At 39.6% G+C, this 16,760-nt stretch overlaps 1 protein-coding gene across 12 annotated transcripts in view; it reads right to left on the reverse strand.

Annotated features, from left to right (window-relative positions):
- RARB (retinoic acid receptor beta) overlaps nt 1–16,760 on the reverse strand; it is a 323,260-nt gene that overhangs the window by 62,995 nt on the left and 243,505 nt on the right. For 9 of the 12 annotated variants that reach the window (XM_032107895.1, XM_032107886.1, XM_032107913.1 and 6 more), the window contains one exon: nt 4,812–4,960. In XM_032107895.1, the coding sequence (XP_031963786.1) occupies nt 4,812–4,960 (149 nt within the window). The remainder of the gene's footprint in view (nt 1–4,811; nt 4,961–16,760) is intronic. The other 3 variants (XM_032107923.1, XM_032107902.1, XM_032107941.1) reach the window with 1 other exon arrangement.

Consider the following 16,760-nt stretch of genomic DNA (forward strand, 5'->3'; position numbering starts at 1 on the left):
ACTGTCAGCAGAGGAATGCCGTCTTTTAAATGCCCAGAACAAGAGACAAGGCTTTCAGAGACAGCTGAAGCTGCCAGAACACCAGCTTCTCCTCCTCACCCACACAATGATGGCATTGTGTGGGGAATCCAGCCCACTACTCTCAGCCCCCTTTCTGCAAACCCGGCTACAACAACGACTCAAGTCAGGACCAAAGAGCTGAGCTTTTGGTGACAACCAGCCCTATAACCACTTGCACCAGCTGGATAAATCCAAATTGCTCATTTTCTATGGAATTTGTTTGCGTGCTATCTGGCAACACCCAGAGACTGGGGGAAGAAAAAAAAAAAAAGAAAGATCTCAGAACTCTATAACTGAGGTCATGAAACAACACAAGTAGATTCCAAAACCCACCTCTGAGATGCCACACAGTTTACAAAATGGAAAAGTTGTAAATAAGCTGAATATTGTCAATGTACTGTTTTACACAAAAAAAGATGGACTGTCTCTGGAATTTTTCTTACAAAATACAAGTACACTCTGAAGATCGGTGTGATTTTGGAACTCTAACACATACACAAAGCCAGTGACCAGCTACGAGGCTTTTGTGTTTTGTGTAACACCCAGAAATAAACACAAAGGCACATTTTTGGGGGTTTTTTAACCACTTTGAAACTCTCACTGTGGTTCACAAGTGCCTTGTATGAAATACTCCATCCTCTAAAAACCTTAAATGATTAGTATATCAACACAAGCCACAGAACAGTCTTTCTACTACAGCACAGTACTGAAGACTCCGGTAATGAATAAGACAGCAGGGTCACTGAAGTATTTGGCAAAGGAGGTTAGGAGGTTGTTCCCAGGTACCTGAAAAAATAATAACCAAGGATGACAGTGAGTGGGAAAAGAGGAAGGGAGAACAGGAGAAGGCACCAATCCCATGTGAGAAGACCACAGCAATGGTCTGACAATGAAGCCAGCTGAAGCCAGATTCTCAGATTCTGGAGGAAAAATGACAACAGATTGGGTAAAATAGAATACTGCAGATCAGAAATGATGTCATCATGACATGATGTCTGAAAGAACTGAGATTAGAGTTGGTGATGGCACAAAGAGAGCATGGAAAGTTCTGTCTTCATGAAGAACTCTGTGTCCAGGGTAGCAGTGAGGTGAGCAAGACGACACACCAGGGAAATATGGGAGGGGAGAAGTCAGAGACAGGGGTACTTTGGAAATCATCCATGGGTTGGTGGCAGCTGAGGGAAGATAAAATTTATAGCGCAGTGTTTCCCAAATTGAACATCACAAGGTCATAGTCACTATCCACAGCTCTCCAAGGGCTCCTGGCTGGAAGGGTCTCAATTAAAAATATACCTCTTATGAGCAGAATATTGCCATGACATCCTCCATTGGTCTACCATAAAAGAGGTCAGTAAACAACTCTTTTTTAAATAGAAAACCAAACAACTGAACCTTGGGGAATAGCATAGGAAGTGGATAAAGAGCCATTTAAGGAGATATTGAAAAATTAGTAAGTAAAATAGGATGAAAATGTAGAGTTTGGAAAGCCAGGAAAAAGAAAGCCGGAAGAATCAAAGGAGGCCATCGACCCAAAATCTGGAGGAAAGAAAAATGTTCCTTGCATTAGATGAGACTACTAAGGATCACTGTGGCAGCAGCTTCACTGGAGCTCAAAGGAGAAAGGCAAAAGAGAAGGAAAAACAGAGAGAAAACTAGAAAAAAACCAATGGAAAGCCAGCACAGAAAAACAAAAGATCGGGGTCCTAATTAGATAAATATGATGTGAGCAGAGTTTTCCATTTGTGTTTCCCTTGGGAAACAAGACTGCCAGGAGTTCAAAGTGAAAGGTAAATGAGTCAGAAAGGAAAAAGGGAAAGACTTAAGAAAAGGACCTCAGAACAGAGGAAGGGGCAAATGCAGGAGGAAAAATGAGTGAATTTAAGATTAACATCACAGAATGGAGACTGCAAATTGGGTGAAGAAAGAAGCAGGGAAAATAGAAGTGAAAAAGGAGAAAACTGCAACATGGTCAGATGAAAAGAGAAAGAAAGGGATTGGCTGATGTTTAGTCTAGCTTCTTATGGAATGAGGTTGCCTCTCCCCATCCCAACAGCTTCTGCACATGCTGGTCAGCTTCAGTGACAAATCTTGAAGAAAATAGAGCTCTTTGAAATTGCATGGAAATGTGTCTTCAAGGTAAAGGGGTAATAAATTTGAATTTCCTCACTACACAAAAGGCTGTAACACAAGTTCTTCATTATTATTGTTCCCTTGATTCACCAGAGAATCAGCACGAAACTGCAGCTCCATACCAATCAGAAGCCTTCAATGAAACAAAGGCTCTCTAATAAACTTAGGATAATCAACTGAAAGGCAGAGATCCACAGGAGATAAGGCTTCTTCAAGCAGCAGAGCTCAATTCTCAGTGCTTACTGAAACTTGCAAAGAAACTGGGTATTTTTTTGTATGAAGAAGGCTGGAGAGAGAAGAGGGGCATGAAGAACTGATACTGAGAACAGAGGCTGAAATTAGACTTGGAAACAGGCAGGAGACTGCATGGATACAAATCAGAAGTTCAAGGTGGCAGTTTTCTTGAAGTACAGGACCAACAGCTGATGGCTGTGAAAGCAAGTGTAAAGATGAAGGAAAAGAAAAATAAACCAAACAGTCAAAAAGGGTAACATTTTTCAGAGAAAGAGTGGAAACTGGCAACACAGGTTTCTGAGGCAGTCTCCGGTGTTGCAGTCTGCTGTCTGCTCTCTGCTGACATCCAGCTCACCACTTCTGTTGACCTGAAATTTCAGACGAATTTCAACAGCAAATGTAATACCTGACAGTCCACCAAAGGGACCAGTGGTTGATTCAGCAGCCACATCATGTTCTTGCCATTTTCTGGCATTCACTAAGAAATTTGATTCAATCCATGGAAGAGATTCCACAAAACCTTAGTCCAACCTGTTGAAGAGCTAGCATCAACAAACCCAAATATTAACAGTCTCAAGCAGCCAAGTTACTGTTTTGGAATCTTGTTATTTCTCATAGACTGACAGGTTTTGTATGTAAATAATCTTTTTTTCTTCTTCTTTTAACAGCAGCTATCGTTAAAGGCTGAATTACCCCGCCTTGCAAATAAGCAAATAAGTGAAGATGATTTTTTTGTTGTTGTTGAGTAATAGCTAACACATTACAAGATGGATTTCCTCATGTATTTTGACAAGTGTGATCTTGCTTTAATTATTTATGAAAATGCTTTGCAATAGGCCAGTGAAGGTCCTACAGTGTATTTTTGCATATTTTTCAAAAATAATGAACTTGTAGGGACACGTGACCTTTCTGCCACAGTCTGCAATTATGTCTGTGCTTAGAGGTAACGTGGGTGAGCAAGTGACACCACCACTATTTGCATGTTAGCATCTGAGTATGATGAGATTTCCTACTTAAGGAAATCAGCTACAGCATATTCTTTCCATAGTTCTTCCTAACAGACATTTAAATTTTGATAGTTTTGTGGCATCTAAAAAAAAAAAAAAAAATACAGACAAGACATCCAAGAGAAACCTCAATATCAGAAAGAGGTTCTAAAACTGAAGTGCTGAAGTTACCTTCATTAATTCAGTATCTACAGTTATAAAATAGGGAGGAAATCAGATTTCAATCCTTTAGGTTTTTGTCTAATGACACAAACCCAGGACTATGATATTTTATGTAAGTACAAAAGGCCACTAGCATGAAAGAAGCTGAAGGTTCAAAGGATAAAGTAAAAATGGCCAACTACAGACTATCTGAAAAATATAACATTTCACAAAAATAAACCAGCAAAATGCCTTTTGTTAATTTATTCTCAGAACTTTATTTATATGGATATAGCACCTGTCACATTTTTGGCATGCATTAGTACTGTACTAAACACTACACATCTATTTTAAGCTAAAGGATGAAAATCGTAAGTCTTTTCTTCAAATGTTAAGAAAGATCATTGCACTAGGGTATGCTAACAAATTTAATTATGAGAGCATCTGCCTTGTGATACCTTTTCTTTAGCATTTTTCACTCTACCGTCTTCCTTGCATGCATGGAAGTGCACTGTTCCCTGTGTGCACACCTGCAGTTATTGCCACACAAACATGGTGTAGCTGACATTTCTTCTCTGCTGGGTATCTCCTCTTCAGACATTCTCTACTTTTCAGTGGTGTATTTTATTACTGCATCCTACAGACAGTCATCAATTCATGCTCTGACAATCACAGCACTGGAAGGCAGTTGGCAGATGTGCCAGCAATGAAGTCTGACAGATTAAATTTTGCAAACACAAACCTGCTAATCCTTAAATTCCCAAATTGATTTGAGACTAGTTACATAGCTAGAGACTACACCAAAAATTTCCAGATGATCAGATCCTGTTCCCAAATTCCACCCCTGAGTTGAGAGAGGTAGCAGCATGCAGAAAAAGGACAAGAGCAGCCAAGGGCCATGTGAGATCTCAGTGAATATCTGACCTACAGATGTACAATGAAGAGTCTCAAAAAGTTTTCAGTTTATTCTTTGATTATGTCTACAGCTATGACCACATTCTCGTGAGAGTCAGTACTTAAGGAAGTCCCTGAAAGGCATATTTGGCAGAAGTCATGAGGGGAATTAATTCCAAGAGTGGTGGTAATTTATTTGTCTTTAGTCATGAATCAGAATTAATTCATGCAAGAAAGTTACAGCTGTATTTGAAGACAATCAAGTCACACCAAACTGCGTTGCTTTATCCCTCTCCTAAGATGAAATGCAGACTTATAAAAGGAAAGGGAGATGATGGCACTCACCTTACATCCCTCACAAGCACTGACACCATAGTGATATCCAGATGACTTGTCTTGACAAACAAAACAGGGCTTGTAAACACGAGGGGGTGGAAGTGGTGAAGGAGGGCTCGGAACAAGTTCCTCAGAACTGGTGCTCTGAGTTTCAACTGCTACAAAAGAAAAGAAAAATGAATGATTCATAATAATTTTGAATAAATTACTACATATAACCATATTAAAAATATCAAACTGGCCCATATCTTTCTTTCCACGATAAACATTAATTTGTTTTTCCTAGTAAAATTTAAAGGGAGCTAAGCAAGGCAAATAAAGGCAGGACTACATCCTACAGCCTCAAAATTATACTTTAAAGTACCCAATAGTTTAGATGTAGGACACGAATCTTACCAGGCTCCAAAAAAGGACAACTTTGGGCTTATGTTCTGGTTTTAGCCTATTGAATTGTATGGCATCCATGTGTACAGGTTGGATATCAGTCTTTAAAGGGAAACTGTGGCATGTACCCTTGTAATTGGTACCTAATCTTGGGAGAGTTTTTTAATCTCTTGCCTTTTTCTACAAAAGGTAACACCTACAATATGCAATTCTGACCTAGCAGGATAGCAGCACCTATCAAGATATATGTAAAGAGTGTGAGACCTGAAGTGAAAATTACCTAAACAAGTTGTCCTTTTTTGTTTTTAAATCTGTAAAACTAGCATAACCCAGCAACACCTCCTTACCTACCTTAGGACCTGAAACATCAAGAAACCTGGCAGAGAAAAAGCTACTTATATATTATGACCTCACATCCCCTTATTGCCTTAATATTTCTAGATGGTCATTTGTTTTGAGCCTGTTGAAAAGCCAGTTAGCCCTTTCAGGGAAAGGACGTGAAAGCCCTACGATGCATGATAAGACATGTGAACTACATCTTTCCAAAACATCTGCATTAGTTTTCTGTGATACGCTGTCATCATTCCTCACATTTATTGTGGATGTGCAATACATTTTCATGTTTCACCTAGCCGTCTGCTGCTTCTCAGATAAATCCCTCTAACTTTTCAACAGATATACAGGAATGACAAGATCTGTGAACTCAGATCTATCCAGAAATATTAGGCACTATCAGCAGAGCTAAATCTCCAGAGTACTAACAGCAGGCCCTAAAGAATATTACTCAATGGAAAATTCTTAGACAAGATTTACTGTACATGATATTTTTCAGATTACAACGATGATACATTTGTATTAAACTCATGATTCATTGTCAACTCGTGTTGCAGAATTCAGAGGGCATCACAGCACATGAGGCAACCTCTGATTACTGGTGAGAAAAGGGCCCCTTTCTGCCATTTCTCCTTGGGTTAAGCTAGTATCAACTTCAAGGACAGACACTTGAGATGAAAATAAATGCTAGAGTAAAGTATTAAAGGCTCCGATTTAAGCTAAGAAATACTTCTCCAATGGGACCAATTTATTTATATACCTAACAACAAGGAGGCTGTGAAAAAACAGGAAAGTAAAATAAGAAAAATAACACAGCTCCATAAACTGTGACATTAAGACAACGTCCAGAACTATACTCATCTTTTTCAGTATTAAATAAACTGAATTTGGCAAACATCTACATGTTCCTACTGCACCAAGAAAACTTTAATGAAGCTTTTTCTTAATGAAAACTCATATGAGAATGGTAATTTCTTTTCAACAGTAATTTTTGGTATTTAAGAGAGATAGAGAGTGCTCTGTTATTGATCTCTGCACAGCCACCCAGCTTGAATCAATAATCTATTAGTACTTCTAAATTAAAGTTAGATTCATCAAATGCCCTTGAGAAGCCTCAAACATTCCTTGCCTTATTTCATGCTCGTACATGAATTATGGTGGCTTCCAATTGAGTCTATGGAATGATAAAATTTTAGCTTTAAAACTCCAATACCAGCAGACAATGTGTTTTGTATTAGCTCATTCAACTCTCCCAGTCCATCTAAAAGGCAGTTTTTAGGCTCCCCATGGGAAAACAAGGTTGTGTCATTCAATAAAACAACTGCACTCCAGCAATCCTTCTGTGATTTCAGTTTGGGGAAAGCAGCCTTTGAGGAATAATACTGATACGCTTTTGTTTATTCATAATTTCATCCTGAACAAGCACCAGCATCCAATAGTAGTGTTCCAACCACAAACAGTATTGTACACCAGAGAGGTCTGTCAAGCACTGTACAAACAACAGGAGCTTGTGATACCCAGAAGAGATCATGCAACCAACTCAATTCATAAATACACAACACAGTCAGCAAGTAAAGTGTTGAAGGTACTGCTAGAGAATATTTTTCAGGACAATTTGAAAAGGTATATGATAAGGAAAGGGCCAATGGAAATCAGAAGATCCTCCCATATACATGTGCCACTAAAAGGACTTAATCTACTAAATATAATACTTGCATTAGCTGAACAACTGCCTAGAGAGTTTGGTTTTTTGGTTGGTTTTTTTTGGTTGGTAGGTTTGGGGGTTTTTATTTGGGTTTTGTTTTGGTTTTGGGGGGGGGGGTTGTTGGTGGCTTTTTGTATAAGAAAACCCAGTTTGGGCACATTCACTTTTGATCACAGGCAAGGTGTGCAGTTTTCTGGAGAAGGCTTGAACCCAGGTTATACATGCCTGACTCTTACTCCAGTTTCTGACTTACTAATCTTCCTTGGATTTAGCCTTATTAACTCTTTATTTGAAAATGTATGCAGTGCCTGTGCAGAAGTCCTGTGCAGCATCCGTAGCAACTCATGCTCAGCAGGTATAAAGTGCTATTTTTGCAACATGTTGACGGCTAACGGGTGCATGACAGCAGAAGCTGCTTTCTTCTATGCATGTCTACACAAGCAACCAGGAAAAAAAGAAAGGATGGAGGGTGGACAGCTGACTTTTCCAGAAGAAGCATTTTTAAATCAGTCTTACAATTTTTAGGAAGAATTCAAGGGGGGGAAAAAAAAGAGAATCAAAAAAAATGCAACAGCTTTCCATGCCCTGCTTTCTTGTCCTGTGGGATGTGACACTTCAGGATCCCTACTCACCTGAGACAACAGAGCCTCAGTGCTGTCACCCAACACCTGAATGCAGCTTAAGCACACAGGGACTCTCAAACAATCGGTCACTTCACAATTCCTAAAATGTCTGAAATTTTTCTAAAGGTTAGATAAAGTAGCAGATAAGATCTTTAAAAGCACAGCGTGCTTTCTGAGAGCTAATTTACTGCCAGCTAAACCGTGTTGACAGATGGAGAAGGTATTTTATTTTGAGACCAACTAGAAGCAGGCAGGCACCGCAAAATGCCTCATGTTCTCCTAGAAACTTAGATTATTAAGCTTGCATGTTAATGCACACTTTGGACAGTTGAGTTTTAAAAGAGTAAGAAGTTGTAAAGCAAATGGCATTTCCTGGATAGCCTCAAGGGAATTTTGAATACTGAGCTCAGGGTCCCTGGTGGGAAGCAGCAATTTCAGCTAATTAGGGTGAATAGCAAAGTGTTGCATTTGGTCAAAACATTCTGTTAACCCTCATTTTTGTTGGCACCAACAAGAGTCTGGATTTTTTGCCTTTTCTTCTTTTTTTTTTTTTTTTTTTTTTTTTTTTTTTGTGAATTCACTGCAGGAGTGCAAGGCACTCAGCTCACATACATTAGGCAGAAAGTCAAAGGAAACGCCAAAGTTCAACTAAAGTACAAGTAATTAGAACCAGATTCTCTGCTGCTTGTATGTGTGCATTTGATTGTAGAAGTTATTTATAAGCCTCCAAACATTTGAAAAAATAACTATATACTGTAGATCATTTAATTTTTATGTCTCGTCTGGAAAAAAAAGTCTGCTTTTAATCATCTTCCAGGAAAGGGCCAGGAACTGGGAAAGTGGGTCTCAATTGTTTCAATACAAATTTCTCTCTTTCATGTGCCACATAAAACCATACTATAAAATTAAATCCAAAATATCATTGACTTCGCCCCCCCTCCAATTTTTTTTAATAAAAAACTTCTTTGAATTTGTCATGCTTAAATAGTTTGCATTGTTATGAGGGTTTGGGTTTTTTTAAACTCTTGTTTGGAAGACAGACAAGGGGAGAAGAAAAAAAAAAAAAGAGTGAGAGAGAAAGAAAACATTATTGTGGAGACTTGCCAGCCTTGACTTAGTAACCTGGCCATGACCCTCCAGCGAGTGTGTGTTTGACCCGGTCACACATGACTCTAGCTGCGTACTGTTGCTGGGTTATAAGTCCCAGATATTTTTACCATATATACAACAGGTGGGGATCACAGACAACAGAAAGAGGAAAACAAAGTCTCCCCTTGTGGGAAGACTCCCATTTTCTCCCTTGCAAAGAAAAAAAGTACAAAGCAAAGAAGTTGTGCTACTACTTCAGTACTGGCACTTGCTGTGCTGGATCGTTGTTTTTCCTGGGAGATGGACACACAGAGGTGGAGTGGGCTGAGGGCAGGAGGCCCGAGGAAAAGGCTCAGGAGAAGCCATGTGCAAATGTTAATCAACACAGAACAAATTATCACAGTCAAAACTCTTTCCTTATAGAGCTGGTATGCATCGAAGTTCAGGAAGGAATGCTTTTTATTACAAGTGAACACAACATACCTGGATTAAAACATACAAAAACTTCAGATTGAGATACTATTACCAGGATTTTCAGAAGCACTTAAGAAAGTTTGTTTTCCACATTTGAGGGTTTCTTTTTTATTTCTTTTAGCTGCACACATCTGCCTTAAAGCTATGATGTTAAATATATTTATTCTATTCTAATACTTGGTTACAATTTTTCCAGCGTTAATTTTAATCAAGTCATGCATCTCTACAAGACTGTCCTTTAAAAAAGGGTGGTATTCTGGATGAAAGCCAAAGAAATCCTCTAAAGTCTATGGGTTTGCATTTAGTCTGAAAAGGGGCATTCTACTTTCAACAGGGACATCAGAAGATGAAACTCCATGACCTTGCTTCTTTTTGAGGGAGCCAAATCAAAAATGATCCTTTTCTGTTATTTTAAAAGCTAATACAGTATCTAACCGGTTTTCACTATGTGCTGCTCAGGATTCATATAGTATGATTAAAATAACAACAGAACTAGAAAGAGGTAAAGGTTACAGAGCTCAGAAGCCCAGTCTCCAAGGACCAGACTAACGGACAAAACTGCATGCAAGGTCACCTAAAAGGAGTCTCAGACCCAGGGCACTTTGAGGGCCATGCAAAGGGCACAGGCTGCTGCTGCCAAAACTATCTCAGACAAGGTGCAAGTCCCGATAGGCACAGCTGAGTTGGCAGGAGTTCTGTAAAGCTGAAGTACTTTTGCTGCTACAACTCTTGTCAGCTAAAGAGCGATAGGGACAGCTGGCTTCTGTCCTGAAGCATCTGGGAGAAGAGGGGTCCTGCTGAACTCTGCCCTCCACCTCAGAGCACAAGAAGCAGTGAAGCACACTCTCTGTTCCGATATCCTCACCCTAATGAAGTTCCAAGTACAAATTTGGCCATTGCTCCACTGCAGCCAGACATACCATCAGGACAGTATTTTCTTCCCCCACCCTTCCGCATCTCATGCATTTAGACAGTGCACTATTTTGGGCAGGGCCTCAGAATGTGCTGTACAGTAACTGGTGCTGCAGGACCTTCCAGTGTTACTCCAATTCAAATAATGGTAATGTTCATGATCCTGCCAAGTCGAAAGATATTTGAAAGAATAAACCCTGAAATCCACAGCCTTGAGGGGAGACATTATTTGCAAAGCAGGTCCTTAGAGTCCTTTCATTTTAACTATTGTAGCATTTCAGTGTTAAAACACAGACTAAATTTAAAGTATGATTCAAATAAAAGAAAAGCCAACTTCTTCATAGTCAACAAATGCCTTTGCTGTGTATACACCAAGTTGTATTTGTCAACTGGAATGACAGAAAAAAAGTGTTTACACTCGTCTGTTGCATCTTCACCGGTTTAGAACTGGGAGAGAGCGAGCTGCATCATATTCCTTCATGCCTTTCATCAACAAAATTGCCAAGTTTCCATTGCAAATCTGTAACGTTAACCAGCAGAGTCATGTAACATAAGTCAGTGGAGTCAGTGGATACTGATCTTGACCATACAACAGGAGTGTAGCCCTTTGAAACCTGTATTCATATCAGGGGATTAGGGCCAAGAAATAGTTTAGTATCCTACTACCAGCATAGCAGAGCTATCCAGATTTTTTTGCTCTAAGTCAGATAACAACAGCATCTACATTCTGGTTATTTTTCTGTTCTACTCTCACAATATAATCTCTGTTACTTAGCAGCTAACTTCTTCACAGATATTATTATTCCCCAAATAATCTTAATCAGTAGCCCAGTGAAGAGCAGGGATCATTTAGTACCATATTTTTCTGTTATGACACAATCTGGCCTCTTTATTAATCCATTAGTTAAACATGGCAATTCAGTCACCTGACTTTATGCTGGCATTTAATACGGCACTTCAAGAGCCCCACCTGCCAGCACATCTTCCGGAGTGGCATTCCTGCACAGATTCCCTGAGTGACTCTCCTCAGGCCCTGCTGTCCCTGGCCACACAGCAACACCAGCACCGCTTCTGGTTCTGCCATATTTAGCAGCATGAAAGATCCTGCTCTCTTCTACCTATCTGATCTACAAGCACGGTCCCTGCCACTCCAGTATGTGAATAACCCATGAGCATTCATATTTGTACCTTTTTAACACCTAAGTGAGATAAGGGAAGAGCTATTCTTACTTTACAGACGAGAAACAGAAGCACTGACAGTGAAAGAGCTTTATTTGCTTGCATCATAAATTCCTAGAAAAATCCAAGCAGTACCCAACTGGGATTTTCAACAGCAACTGAGAATCCAGCTGCCTACAGCCCTAAGCAGTGTCCTCAAAATATAGCCTTACATGTCTTGCCCTAGGTTTCCCGTGGGATATATGACAAAGCAGGGAACTCTGTTAAGTCTGTGCTCAGTCCTTCTATTGCAGGAGCTCTGAAGCACCCCCAAGTCTGCATGTGCACCCCACTCACCTGCCCACTGTGAAGCAGGGCAGGGCTGGGTGCCTCCCGCCTCCAAGAACCACTGCTGCTGCCAGCAGAGAAAGCCCTGCCTTCATTTTCTGATCTCCCCAGCCAGCTGAGAATTAGCTTTCTGTAAGACTACCATCATATATAAAATTACACAGGAATGCCCCAGTAGGGAACTGAGAGAAATCCTGAATCCTCTCCTGAAGGCACCTCAGCAGCACTTGTGCATGTGGACACTGTGTATCACACAGGCATAAGCAACACCAGGAACTGCCACAAAATCCTCTACTCTTGTTTGCACTGTCCAAGCCTCACAAACCACCAAGATGTTAAGTCTGAATCTAGCAGGTTAGTCTTATAAATTGAGTACACATGACCTGAAAATCACCAACACACAATTAGGTATTTCTGAAAGAAAACACCCTAAAAAACCTTTCTCTGAAACTGCTGCATCTTTTTGTTGTGCCCCACAGGTACACAGGGCGAGCTGTCACTGCAACCACTTTTGGTGCTTCTCCCAGAAGAGCCATGACTTTTGGCAACTACATACTCTACACACATATTTACTACAGCTAGCAGTAAAGGACAATGAGGAGGCAGCAGCTGCTCCATAGGTTTGCAATTCCTGGTTCTCAAGCACCAGCTCCACAAAACCCTGAGGTAGTATGTATAACTAACAGCACCTTTTCAAAGAAAATTATACTGCTCTTCAGGCTGATTTTTTTTTTCCCCAACAGTTATGTCAGCAAAGCAGTTCTACATTTGGGTTTACGCTTCCATATAGCCAGAGAGACGCATTTACACCTGAGCAAACGTGGAAAGCAGAAAGCTTGTCAGGATTAATTATACCAGGGCCAAGAACTGCAACTGGTTATACCTGTGTTACTCTCAAGACAGCGAGACTTAATGATGTGCTAGTAACTGAGAACAGGAGCGTCTTTCGCTAAATAAATGGCCAGGCAGACACCATGAGTGAGCCAGGGTGAAAGTAAGAGTAGAGACAGGATGGCCGCAGGGTTTGGCAGGCAGAGTTTACAGGGCAGCAGCTCATCACTTTGTATTAGGAGCCTACCTTCGAAATGAAAAAGAAAACATGTTAAATGAAAAAAACAAATCGTATGGAAAACTGAAGAAAAACATCCGAAAGATGCTAGCTCTGTAGTTTTTTCAGGTCGGTGATTTTCTGCCTGTCCATTACCATGCAAAACCACATCAGTCTCAAGTGAAAATTCTGCATTACTGCAAAACTGAAAAATAGGATCTTCTTTAAAAAAAAATACATAATTGGACCATCATCTGCAGGAAGTTAAATTTTCCTTTGAAAATTAAGTTTTCTTACAATTCAGGCCCCGGCTTCTTTAGCTGTGAATTCCTATGGTCAGATCCTTATGTGGAATAAAGTGGCACAGGCAAAGAAGAGACACAAATGTAGAGAGGATGAGAACTCTGCCTTCTTTATCCTCTATTTATGAAAACGAAGCCTATTTCTGTGGCCTATTGATACAAATGTGGTGTAACAAATTCAGTGCTTTCCCCACGGGATCAAAAATTTTTTAAAAAGGCCCGCTGTAAGGAAAGAAACACTTAAAAATAAAAGGGGTCTGACTCTTTTTTTCAGCTATGTTTTATGGTGTTGCTACTCTACTGATTTTAAAAAAGACTCTTGACTTGTAAACATAAATGGGAGAAAACCCTGACCCAGTATCATCAGTAAGAAACGAAAATTGAAAGGGCAATGAAATAGTTGCTATAATCTCTACACACATCCAGATATTTTACTAAGTCATAAAGTCTCCATTTACAGTTATTAAATGTTATATAGTATTTTGAGGATTTTTATTTTCAAGTCCTTTTAGGAATTATTTTATTCTTCAAAACTCACCTCCTATCCAAGTTGGTATTAGTTTTTGGTATTACTATGCCTGCCAAAACAATTTTTTATTTTCTATATACTCGACATATGACACTATTCATCATGACTTTTTGCTGTGGCTTGAATCCAGCAAGAAAAGGAGTGTTTTAGTATCTTTAATCATGTAATACTATTACACAGTTGTTCAGTACCACATGGATAAAATAAAACTATTGTGCTCTCTTTGGAAATGCCGTAAAACTGACTTGCTGTGTAATATTTTACATATTTTGTTTCTCAAATTTTAGGACCATTAGTTCAGAACATTTTGATCTTTAAGTGCTTTCAAACCTTAAAATTAATAGAGTGACTCAACAAGAGCCAATTCAGTAATCAAAACTACTTTGAGTTAGTAAGAGTAGCAGTTAAAATGCTTATCATTACAATTAATTTGTATTACAGCCACACTGCTGGATATCACTAATTGATTTATATACCCTCCTTTTTATACCCATTTACAAGGGCAATTATGAACTCCATCACATATGTTTAAATGGGTTACATCAGAACATTATCTAGAAACTAGACTGCTGAGCTTAAAATCCTTAAGAACAGGTAAATTCTTCATTAATGGGTATGTTATCAACTTACTACAAATGGCCTATAACCTTTTAGGCAGCACACAGTACTAATATTTTACTTTCCATGGGCAGTTGGAGGTTGGCTCCAATGATGAGCTCCACTGCTATCTTTAATTGTTTTTAAAATTGCATATTATAGGCAGCAATAAACACAAATTAGTATTATACCATCCACAGCTTTCTGCAAGGCACGGTTTCTATAAACAAGTTAAAACGCATACATCTGTAAATAATAAGTATAAGCATGCTGAATTTAATGAATAAGGGCACTAAAAGAAATTGAACAGTAGGGGTTCAGCAATTAGAGTAACTGCCCATTTTATTAAAAATGTATTGTTTCCAGCTTTCACTTTAGAAGGCTTTTATTGCTTTGCTAATTCTAAGTTTTGATTTCGTTTGAGAAGGATGTCTAACTCCTTATTTTTCTTTGACAGCCCTGTCACACAGCACTTGCCTTTTTTACATGGCAATGGACAACTGTGAAGCTTTATATCTCCTTGCTTGGGATCTCACTCTTGGGCCCTCGCTGCAGACCTTTGTTTCATGTTATGCCACCCAGAGCTACGACTCCTTATCGAGTAACGCTTCATACCACAACGAAGCTGGGATGAAACCTGCTGAACCAGCACACCCCAGGCAGCCACCCTTTGGCCCCTTCCCAGAGGTCACCAACACTCTGGCAGAGTGGGGAGGGGAAGAGAGCACACTTCCAGCCTCCCAGCCATGCCCCTCCAACCCAGGGCCATTTGCTGAAGCTGGCAAGGCTCAGGCCATGAAATGGAGCCATGAGTTTCCTGCTGCTGTTCAGCAGCAGCCTCCTGCAAGAGGACACGGCAGTGTGTAGGCTGGGAGAAGCAAAGGTAGCTTCTCAAACCTGGCAGATATTCCAGTACACATCTCCCATGCCCCAGCATCACTGCAGTGAACCTCTGGGCTATCTCTGCTTGTATATGTATGTTTTACATCCACGCAGCACACTTTCTAAGTAAGTGTTAAGACTATTCCTTACACTAGCCTAACTGCATCCATGTTGTTGCTCTGTTGCAACTGTGGGGGTATAATTAAAACAATCCATTATTTCCATGTAGACATGACACAATAACAGGAAAAACATGGCTTTCATCACTTGAGCTTATCTGCAAATAGAAGGACAGTCAGACCAAAACTTAACCTTTCTGGCATCCTACAGCACACGTGCATTTGCAACATCTGAGACCAAAACAGGGACATACTCTGCTCTCCTTCATCCCCTCAGCATGCCAGACTAGGACAGTGCAGTACTAAGAGCAGCTCACCCCAACATTTCTGATGCTAATGTAAGTAATTCCAGTTTACGGAATATTTAAGAACTTTGTCGCTATCTTTGGAGAGAGCAAATAAAATATGAAGTTTACCAAGCTGTAATGCTCGCATGAGCAGAATTTAAATATTTTTGAATTGAATACCTGCCAGACAAAAAAATGGTAACACAGTGGGGAAGGTAACATGAAAACTAAGACACTACCAAATTTCCTTTCCTTGTAATTCACAACACCCTGACATTGAGTTTATAAAATATTTTGTTCTGGTTTGGTTTTTTTTCCCCTTTTAACTTTCCATCAGTGAGGTTAACATGACAAACATCCCTCTGCCCCTCTCACAGCAGGCCCAGCAAAAGCTGAAATATGGGAAAGAGCACGGTGTCCCAGAGCCAACCAGTAGAAGTGCTCTTGACTGTAGCTCAGAGCACACTTCCACACTCTGCCTAGAAGATCTAAGATCAATAAAATAAGACATTCACAAGAGCCTGGAGACAAGATGAGTACCATGACTGGAGGGCACATTTTCCAATATTCTGTTTTCCTATTCTCTACCTGAAGTAGATTTTCCCATTAAACCCTTGGAGTGAGAAATGCTCATAATTTTATCTGTATGTTGTCTATCATTACCATTCTCACTTGAAAGAGAAAAAAAATATGCACACACTGTACTTCAAGAAAATACATATGTACTAACAGTATTTCCTAGTCACGTGGTCTTTCTTATTCAATACCTACCTTCAACAGTGACTTTTTTTTTCCCAGATAAGCCACTCACAACTGACCACAATATCCCAGCCTTGGAAACAGGAAAAATATCAGCCATACCTTATACAGAATGTGACAAAAAGAAAGTACTCTGTTTGCAAAGAACTGAAAAAGCAACATTCAGTCCTAGTAGCTGATGTCCCAAGAACTTTAACGCAAAACATGCTCCAAAAAAGTGAAGTTATTTTTCCCCTATGAGGTTAAAATCCAGAAGATCTCTGGTTACTGTGCTTAATAATTTTAAAATGTCTATATTATGAGTATGCACTTACACTATGATATAATTATGTTTCATAAAACTTGCTCTTTTTTAGGGGGGAAAAGCCCCTTTTCCTGCCATGTTTGAGAGATTTGAGCCATTATTTTC

Source organism: Corvus moneduloides, chromosome 1 (assembly GCF_009650955.1).
Source record: "Corvus moneduloides isolate bCorMon1 chromosome 1, bCorMon1.pri, whole genome shotgun sequence".
Taxonomy (NCBI): Eukaryota; Metazoa; Chordata; class Aves; order Passeriformes; family Corvidae; genus Corvus; species Corvus moneduloides.